General features: G+C 41.6%; 1 protein-coding gene across 1 annotated transcript; it reads left to right on the forward strand.

The window, feature by feature from the left end:
• The first annotated feature begins 732 nt into the window (after nt 1–732).
• CZH5orf63 (chromosome Z C5orf63 homolog) lies at nt 733–10,439 on the forward strand. Its single transcript, XM_038171078.2, has 4 exons — nt 733–885; nt 5,923–6,043; nt 9,354–9,410; nt 10,183–10,439. The coding sequence occupies exons 2-4, from the start codon at nt 5,927–5,929 to the stop codon at nt 10,360–10,362; spliced, it is 354 nt and encodes a 117-aa protein (XP_038027006.1). The 5' UTR covers nt 733–885; nt 5,923–5,926; the 3' UTR covers nt 10,363–10,439.
• The last annotated feature ends 203 nt before the right edge of the window (nt 10,440–10,642 follow it).

Genomic DNA, 10,642 nt, shown 5'->3' on the forward strand with positions numbered 1-10,642 from the left:
GTGCCACTCTTCTTCCACGCTTTTCTCCCAGTCATGAACATAGTTGGTGTCTGCATTAAATGTTACAAGATTTTAAAAAGGAAAGGAAGGAAGGGAAGGAAGGGAAGGAGAGAGGGAGGGAGGGAAATCACATCTAAAAAAAAAAATCCATTTTGTCTATATTGCAGCTGCTTGAGTCACAGGAAAGTGGATAGTCTCACTAAAACTGAATTACCTACTGATAAAGAGACAGTTTAGGTCCACTGCTTCCTTTTGTTACATCAGACTTATTTCACTTTCAAAGGAAATAAATTGAATTAAAGCTCACTTACTCAACCTGGAGCCAGTTAAGCAGAGCGAGCAGAAGTGCTGCAGGGTCAGCCCTGCGCTTAGGGCAAATTTGGGGTCTTTCTGCCACAGCCGCCTGCAACTTCTCAGTGTATTTTCCCCACACCTTTCTGCTTCCTTTGCGGTATGTTTACGAACCGCTGTGATTTCTATGTGCTTTAACGATACGCACTGATGATGTTTTTTGTTTGTTTGTTTATTTGGGGCGGAGGGGGGTTGTTTTGGGTTGGATTTGTGTGTGTTTGTTGTCGCTGCTTCATCCAGAGCTATTCCCTCCTCATCCAACACCCGCGTGCTGAGAGGGCCGGAGGAGAAGCCAGCGCGGCTGCTTTTCGATACACCCTTTTTTCGATAAACCCTTTTTATTATTTTCATTATTATTATTACTATTCCTCACACGAAGGGGGCGGCGACAGGCGGCAGCCCCGCTGCTGCCAGCAGGCGGCGGCCGAGCGGCGCCGGGCCCCGCCGCCTCCCTGCGGGCCGAGGCCTGGCGGCTGTGGTGGGCCGGGAGCGGAGCGGGGCCGGCCTGGCCGCCCCCCGCTGCCCGGAGGCAAGGTGCGTGGCGGCCCCGGGGCTCACCGGGAAGGGACGGGATGAGATGGGACGGGACGGGCTGCGGGGGCCGGCGGCTGAGGCTGCCGCGGGGCAGGCCGCGGGGGGGCTGGTGGCGGCCGCCATGGTGCTGGAGGAGCCATCGGCAGAGGGCGGTGGTGGCGCAGGAGCGGCCGGAGGGGGAGAGCGGAGGTGGGCGGGGGCAGGTGGGATTTAGTTAGGGTAACAAAGTTAGTGTAAAAAAAAAAACAAACTTTATAGTGACATGCCTGCTCTGCAAGGTCGAAGGTCGAGGTCTTCCTGTATTGGCGTGCCTCCTCTGGACGGCTGGTGGGGTAAAAGCCTTGCGGGGAGCTGAGCAGCCACGCTTTTTGGCTTCCCAGCTCACAGTGGCACCCTGTTTTGTTGTTTGCCATTTCCCTGGTAAGTATCAAATCGAAAAGAACAGAGGCTGCCAGCACCTGCGCTTTCTTTGGTGGCCATAGCTGGTTTTGAAACAGGAGCTGCAGGAGCAGGCTGTTTGAAGCTGCCGCTCGCTCGGGCCCTCAGCCTGTATTCCCACGTTTGCATCCTCTTGTTTTTCTGCCTTTTCATCAGCTGCTGCTGTGTCACACTAAAAGGAGGAATAATCAGAGAGAAGGAGTCAGCAGTATAGCCAAAGTTTCTCTAAGACAAGCAGTTCAGCTGGGTACCCCACCTTAGGGTTACAGAATGAAGTACTGTATCAGTGTACACTGTATGCAGACAAATGCCTGGAAAGCAAAGAGGATGTAATCTTGTCTGAAAACATTGATAATAATGTGTGTAAAGCATTCAGAAACACATAGCACAAGTATATTGGTGACTTGAAGCTAAGACTATTTAAGAGTATGTAGCATCGTTAAAAGCACACAGTTGGGGAAAAGTCAGCCATACTTACCTTTCAATGACTGATGCTAACCTAAGGTTTTTACAGGTAATTATCTGAATAATGGCTAGATTTAGTCTCACATTTTATTTTTGCAGCACGCCAGAATTTATTAGGTGATGGAAATTGTGTTAACAGGCAATGAATCCCTTTTGGCTTTGTGAAACGCACTCTGGGCCAAGTTTAGATTTGCAAGCATCATTTGTTAAATCATTGTGTACAGCCGTACTATAGGGGAGGCAGGGCTTTTCAGTTTACAAGCATCCTTCCTTTTTGCATTTACATGTTAATTCTGTCTCTCAAGTCTTTATAATTACTTAGAGGTAGGCTAAGGAGGAGCCTAGAATAATGATGTTCAGAGATTTTATGTTTGCTTTCAGCAGGTTAGTCCTTGTGACAAAAGACACGTATGATGCAAATGTGCACAGGATGTGAACGCCACTGGGCACCTCTGTGATGCTTCCCTTTCTTTTTGTCAGCCGTGAAACTGGCATGCAAATGATCCGTGGGGCTGGAGCTCTGCCTTCCAGCCCTGTGCAAGCTGGTGTTGGGAACCGACTGGTTCATGTGATGCTGTTCAGATAAATGGAGCTGCTGCAGTAGGTTTGCCTGATGAATGCTGGGATATTCCCTTTCATCAGCTCCTGATCAATAGCAGTTATGCTTAACCCTTCACAATCCTAGAAACCTTCAGGGTTCCTGCAGCACCACAGCTCTTTGGTTTTATCCAAACCCTTTTTATTTAACCCAATAAAATTAGTAAAACTTATTTAAAAGCAAATATCTGTTGTAGCAGAACCTTAGTTGCAGTCCTGAGAAGCTCAAGTTGCTCTGTGCTAGCACCTTGCTTTAGCCCAGGTTAAATGTAGCTGTTCTGACTGCTCTCCTTCATAATGATGCTGTCTGGCAGCTGTGGGCTTCAGAGAAGCAGGGAAGACAAGCTGTATTTTCTGTGCTGTGGCAACACGATGCCCTCTGACGATATCTCACCCCCCTCAGGGCTAGGCTGCTTTGTGCTGGCGGAAGAGCAGACCATGTCTGAGGCCTGGACTGAGTCTGGTGTCATTTTATAAATCAGGATTAGTCCTTAGATTTTTTTTTTGTAACTGCCATGACAGTATGGCCTCTGTGTCATTCTCCAGAGGTGAATGAATTGACAGCCAGGGTTCTGTTTTCCTTAGGTTACTTATAAAAACATTCAGACAGATGCATGCAAACTCTGAAAATGACAGACTCTTGTTTCAGAAGTAGTACTGGTCAATGAGGATTTGCTCCTGAATTCTCAGGGTAGTGTTGCTTATGATTATTTGAAATTTTAGGGGGGCAGGGGTAAAACACTGCACTAGTTTCTTTATTCTTGTGAGATCCTGAAGCTTAGGTATTGATACTGTTTCATCTGTTGCCCTTAGGCTGGTATTTTGGCAGGAGCAGTCTCATTGGGCTCAAATTTATCTGAGGATGGAGAGATCTAAAAATTGGTGATAAAGGAGGGAACCAGAGTCATTTTATACACATAGTGTATGTATGTGGGGGAATAAGATCCATGGAAATCTAGGCATTACTCATTCTGCTGGTCACAGAACAATTTGAGGAGCATTTCCCTTGTTTTGAAGGAACAAAATTTGTCTTGCTAGGCTGGCAACTGAAGCATTCCTTTAAAAACTTGCCAGAATGCAAATGGTTTGTTTTGACGTTTTTATCTTGCACGTGAGCTGGCCAACATGCTGCACTTCGTTGTGCCAAAAACGCATCCTCTCTGGGCAGCTATTTGCTGTGGACCTAAAGATTTCTAACTATGAGTGAGGCTAGTCACTGTCATTCAGATTTGCATATTTTTTTTCCCCAAAATGCTCAAAGCTGATTTTTGTGTTTGTGTATTTGCTGTGTAAAATCCTGGACAATTAGATTTCCAGCTGGCTAAGTGAAACACATGCACTGCTGTGCACCCTGAGGAATAGCAGCGTGTGCCATGCCGGTCACCTGCCACTTCGCAGGGACAGCAGGCATGCTGCTCTGCCCCGGCAGCTGACTCTCAAACTGGTGATAGGCGTGACGCCTGCAGCTGAAGAACCCTTTTTGGACCAAGGTAGACAGTAAACCCAAACACAGAAACCTGTTTGTTGTAGAATATTCCGTTTTAAACAGCATTTTCAAGGTGGTCAGAAGAAAAAAAAATAAAAAAGGAAAAAAAATTATATGTACATTTTTCCTGAAATTTGGCCACCCCAGTTACAATTTTCAATGGATACTAAGTTTTCTTTGTATTTGTTCTGTTTAAACTTTTTCTGGAAATATGGCAGGGCACCCTCATCCATGTCCTGTGGAAAAATGGGTGGCCCTAAGGCAGGTGGAGCAGTGTCAAGTCGTGTGTTTGATTTTTGTCATGGTTGTTGCTTAGAAACATAGCTGCTAAGTAGCCTTAAGTTTAGATCCCACTGCAGTGTTTTGTGTTCTGTATTAGACATGCTGGTTAAACTGTTTCTCTTAAAACATATAATACTGCTGTCCTAGTTTCAGTTAGGACAGAGTTAATTTTCCCCCTAGTAGCTGGTAGGGTGCTATGTTTTGGCTTAGGATGAGAAGAGTGCTGATAGCATGCTGATGTTTTAATTGTTGCGGAGCAGTGCTTGCACAAGCCAAGGACATTTCAGCTTCTCACTCTGTCCTGCCAGCGGGCAGGCTGGGGGTGCAGCAGGAGCTGGGAGGGGACAGACCCAGGACAGCTGACCCAAACTGGCCAAAGGGGTATCCGTATCATCAAATGTCACGCTGAGCAATAGATAGGGGTGACTAGTCAGGGGAAGAGGGCTGGACTGCTTGGGGTTAGGCTGGGCATTGGTCAGCGGGTGGCGAGCAATTGCACTGTGCATCACTTGTTTCATACATATTAGTAGTAGTAGTACTATTATCATCATTATTGTTATTATTTTCCTGTCTTAATAAACCATCCCTATCCCAACTCACAGGCTTCACTTCCCCCTCCCTCTCTGGGATGGGGGAGAGAAATGGGAAAAGGTGAGCGAACGGCTGTGTGGTGTTTAGCTGCCGGCCAGGTTAAACCATAACAACTGTATAATATTAGTACTGAGAAATCCAGTGAAAGCACTGGGCTCTTTGTCGCTGCACATCCTAAAACATGCTTATCAATTGCAACAGTCCTTCTACAGTATACCTCACACTGAAGGAGCTCAAACATATAATGTGTGCTCTCACGTTATGTTTGTGATCAGCTGTAGTTAGTAAAACTTCAGGCAAGTTGCGCTTGAACAGAAATTAAACAGAAACCATTTGGCTTTATGTAAAATCAACTTGATTGCCACAGTGTAGACTGTGTATCATCTCTGCCCACTGTCAGTGCAGTCTCCCTTTTGCTTCTACTTTTTACCTCCGAGACCCAGAATGTCTTGTAAAGATCACATTAAGATGCAACCTGGGAGGAAGCACTGTTGTTAGTAGTGTTACTTGAAATAGATGACTTCAAAACTCCAGTATGGTACCCTTCAACAAGACTACTTTTAATCAGCTTTCTTAAACCACCCCAAAGAAACCAGAAACAAATCAACATCTTTCATAAATTAATTTGCTGTTGCATTATGGACTCAGGGCAATGTGCATTTTTTTAATGTTGCTGAGTTAAAATGTCTTGGCTACAGCTTTTCTTTTGCTGCAGGAAGCATTATTTTAATATTCCGATTAGGTAGAGATTAGTTGTTTGATGGAATAATTTTAAGTAGAATATGTCAAGCACTGTAGCAAGATTACAGAGGTTCAAAGCATTCACTTTGCATTTTGTTAATATCACATAATTCTTACTGGCACATATCGAATTGAAACACCGTAATGCATTTATGTCAGCATCGATGTTACAGAATTTAAAAGAGGCATATCAGCAAGAAAATATAATGTTTTTTAGATGAAGCTACAGTTCTGGAGCTACCCCAAGTTCTTTCTGGCCAATCACATACTGACATATTTTTCTGACTAATATGTTGATACTGTGAACATAAAAAAGCTGTGAAAATGGTTTGATTGTGTACTTTAGAACTGCTCCACATTAATTTTAAAATTAAATTTCATAAGTTTTAACTTATCACAAAACAATTAAACTACACATTTTATTTTTGCCTTAGCAGGATTATGGTGCTGTGTTTTCTAAGCAGAGCCATGCATCTAGCAAGATATTCATCCCGTCTACTGGGAAGACAACTGTGTTCAGCCAGTGCAAATAAGCCAGTGTTGACTTTGTTCACCAAGGTAAAAGTAGTTTACAATGTAAAGCTAGGCAAGACTGCATATATATCAGTTTTGATATATGTGAATCCCAGATGAAGCAGCTCGGCTTTTTGTGTAGTATTGGGTATTCTGCTTTGGGGATGTCTTTAGATTCTAGGCTTTACAGCACACTCCTCTCACAAAGAAGTAGTTACAAGCAACAAATGGAGACTTCAAGACTGCTGAATCTCACTGGCACTATGGTCCATTTTCTAGTGGAAAATTATTCTGTGACTACCAGTGTTTTATCCTGGAAATGGACATCAAAGATGAGTTTTCATACCTAATCTGCTCTGGACAAGCATGAGCAGTCAAAGGAGGCTCTCCAAAGCACTCACGTTTAATTTCAGTGCAAACTGTGAGACTGAAAATATATCAAAGCAGTATTGATAGTGTATGAAGAAAAAGAAAATTCTGCTTCACTCCCTTTTGCTTTATTGGCTCTGTAAAGCTAACAGGAATAAAATGCAGAAAAAGCTTTGTCTGTGGCATGAGCAGTTATTCTTAAGCATACGTGATGAGCAGGAATGGTCATCTGTGAACTGTCACCTTCCACAAATTGTGATTAAGGGCCTACATTGTCTGCAGAGATCTTCTCCACTTTTAGTCAGGACGGCACACTGCAGTCTGTGCTGCATTTGTATGGTTCACGTAGCCGTTGAGGTCTCTGAGAGGAGAAAAGCTAAAAAGTGCAAAGCACTGAGAATGTTGAAATCAGTATGGAGGTATTTGTTGATGAGGGATTTGATTAAAATGATTTCCTTCTCCTGCACAATGTTTGTTCATTCCATCCCTACCCATAAAGGAATGTTTAAACTGTGGAATGTAGGAATAGATTTAAAAAAAAAAAAAGTACCAGTTGTTTCTTAATCAGTGGAATACATTCTTTAAGATGTACTATACTTTAAAGTTAAAAGTCTCTTCTCTCCCTGCCTGATTCAGCATCAGTTCACTCACAGTCAGGATGTGATAAAGTAGGGAATAATGAGCTTAGCTTTGGGTTAATAATTGGAAAAAAGCTCTTCTGTATCATTTTGTGTCATAAAATTTTAACTAGTAAAACTGTATGAAATCAAGTTTTCTGGGAGCAGGGTTCAAGTAGTTCTCTAACTGGCCGCTTTGGTTGAACATGTTTTTAATGTAAAATGTTTTTTGTGTCTGATATTACTGGCAGATGCAAAGCAGAATACAGACTGCTTTAAATTTAGTCAGCACTCTTAGTTAATGCTACTTAACTACATTTTTCCTTCCTTTGTATTTTTAAGTATAAGGAGGAAAAGGCAGGAGAGAGTTATGGCTTCTGTGACCTCTTCAAACTGGTAGATGCTAGCACTGCCAAATGGTTTTCTCCCTCACAGGCTCCATTTATGCCAACACACATGTATTCATATAACAACTGCTCCAGGATTAAGGAAAAAAGAACACTTTTTTTTTTTTTTCCTCAAGATTACTGTAAGTCAGATCAGTTCTGCTGTCTAGCTTTTCTTGCAGCTTTATGAGTACTTATGCCAGCACAAAAGAAGCGCTGGCAGGAAGATGGGCCTGCTTCGTTCACCATCAGTGCCAGCTTAAAATGAGCACAAAACTTCAGTCTAAGTATGCAGCATAAATGAGAATTATCTGCGGAAATAAAACTGTCTTCCACCACGTGTACATTCTAACAGATTTAGCTAACAGCCTAACATTGGTCACTTTAGTAAGGTATTTAGTATTGCTACCTCAGCAATAGGAGTCCTGCTTGCCACAGTAACGTACCTCTCAGATGGGAGATTTTCTCAGCTTCATCCGGGCAGCCCTTTACAAAGATAAAGTCACGGCAGAGACCTACTTTAGGGCACACTTGTACTGAAAATATGCTAGAATATAAATGGACCTTTAAGCAAATGTCACTGTTCACTGAAATAGTTTACAGTCTGATTTTAAACCAGCTCCAATCTTATTAGTGCCATGTAGTGGTAAAGGTTGTCAACAGGGCAAGAGTAAAAGCATATTCTTTGCAAAGAATCAGCTTAATTTTTTAAATACTTTTGTGTGACTGTTAGAATGCTTTCCACAGAACTGTGTACATCCTACTCCCACTGTAAGGAGCCTGAGACTTTGCAAAATAGGATTCAGGAACATTTGTCTCCATTACTGATACATACCTTTGAGTCTTTAGTATGTCTCTCCATGCAAAAGCATCAAGAACTAGCTCCTCATACAGGACTGTTGACCTTTAGCAGGTTGCATAGGTTTTCAGAGTATAAGGATTTGTCTGTATGAAAGACAGTTTAGATCAGATGTGAATTAAAAGTAGAGTATTTAATCCAAATTAATTCACACACAGGAAATAGTTATTTCTTATTTCAGATTAACTCTGTGTGTAAAGAAGATTTTAAGTTGAAGGGAGAGAAGTAAATACTTCCCAGCTGTGAGTGGTATTTCATGGCAGAGGGATGGAGCCACCATATTTGCTGCTGTCTACTTTGTTATGTGAGTTATAGGCCAAATGCTACTACTGAATGCTGAAGCAACATGCCTTCATGTTCTTCAGATATGCATTGCTCTAACAATCATGATGCATGATCAGCAAAAGACAGCTGTATAACTGTAGTGGAAGACTAGGAAATTTTCAAAAAGGAGAGGTTTTATTGGAAAATCTGACCCCATCACAGGTCGAAGCTGTGTTCCATTTCACCTTGATGGAGGTTCACTATCCTCCCAGCTGTGCAGGTTGGAAGGAAGCAATTGTACTTAATTCCTATGAGCCAAACTCAGCCATGTTATTTTAACTTACCTTTTTTTTTTTTTTTTTTTTTTTTTTTTTTTTTTTTTTTTCCCTGTTTGAACTGCCCCCAGTGACTTGATCTGAAGTAGACTAGGAGTTGATCATGTTGACTCCCTCATTCCCCTTCTGACAAAAGCAGTACCAGCAGTTGTTTCCAGCTGGAGATGGCAACACTTTTAATACCCATTACAGCTGAAATATACTTGGGGGGGGGGGGGGGGGGGGGAAGGATAAAACACCTAAACTGTGCCCTTTACTTTTAGAATAGCAGTTGAAAACTGTTTGTTTGTACCATGAGAAAAATAACAGCAAATGTATAAATTTTGTGAGGGAAGCAAGAGTAGTTTTTCATTTCATCCATTCTGCAACAGTAAAGATTTAGAAGCAATAAGATGTAGGAGAGAAATGGGAGAGGGAACCCACATTTACAGTAATGACCACTCCTGTCTGTTATGTCACTTGATGCTATAAATGATCTGTGTGTTTTACTGCATGCTTTAAGATAGTCTGAATGTTTTCCTTTAGAAACCTTGCCCTCTGTGTGATGAAGCAAAAGAAGTGCTCGAGCCATATAAGAGAAGGGTAACGTAATACTGTACAGTTTATATAGAGAAAGAATAGCTAATCAGGATTCTTTATTTGGGAAAGAAAATTGCTTGGATTTATTTGCATCCAGTATTCTTTCATGGGTGACCTCTTCAAGACAATTTCAGCACTGATTTCCATAAAACTCATTATCCAAAAACATTTTGCAACAAGGCTACTCTAATATCTATTGGCAAACTAAACCAACATACACGTAATTGCAAAAGTTTTTAGAACCACTGTGTTTATAGATACTATTTTTCTTGCTGGTAGAGGAGTTTGCAACTCTTATGAGGCAAGAAATGATATAATTTGGGAAGGATACTGGTATTGATGCAGGGCTACCAAATATAGTTCAAATATTTGAACAGTTTTTGCTGTTCTTCAACAAAGATTTGATGTCTTTCTTGAAAGAAGAAATTGTTAGTAGCAACATTAAAGAGGTGTTGCACTCTGCAGCTTAACATGAAGCTATTGTGTTTCCAGCTGTATATTTGTTGTAGCTGATGCTCAAAGGAGAGTGGTTCTGCACAGAGATTCAAAAATACCTTGCTGGACTAAAGCAAGAGTTGTTTGCAGATACCCAGCCAAAGACAGTGGCTGCTTATTTTTTGTATCCACAAAATGAGCAATTATCTGTGACTTGGAAAAATAAATCCAAAAGCACAATGAAAACATTGCATTTCTGAGGAAGAAACTTGATTAAAAGACAATCAGATATTGTTTTTCAGTGTTTAGTATGTACTAACATACTTCTTTTCTGTGACAGTTTATTTTGCAGGAAGTGGATATTACCCTTCCAGAGAACTCTGCATGGTATGATAAGTACAAATATGACATACCTGTTTTCCATTTAAATGGAAAGTTCCTAATGAAGCATCGAGTAGACATTCAAAAGTTTGAGGAGCAGCTTTCAAAGCTGGAGTTGCATAATGACAGAAACCATTGAAGAAAATGCAACTGTTCTCATATGATTCTGAAAGGACTGTGCAAAATAAATGGCATGAAAAAAAACAGTGTTCATTATCTGGCCTTACTTTTATTGGAACTTACGGTACCCCTGTCCTAAAAAAATAGAGTGACTTATATTTTATTTTGTATTAGTCAACCATACACATAGCCCCACAAGCAGCCTTTGCTGTGCCTACTGCATCTATTGTTATCCTGGACTGGCTTTTCATTGACAAAAAAAAATGTTGCTCCCTAGCAGCAGATAAAATGAAATATGC

The sequence above is a fragment of the Anas platyrhynchos genome, chromosome Z, assembly GCF_047663525.1.
Source record: "Anas platyrhynchos isolate ZD024472 breed Pekin duck chromosome Z, IASCAAS_PekinDuck_T2T, whole genome shotgun sequence".
Taxonomy (NCBI): domain Eukaryota; kingdom Metazoa; phylum Chordata; class Aves; order Anseriformes; family Anatidae; genus Anas; species Anas platyrhynchos.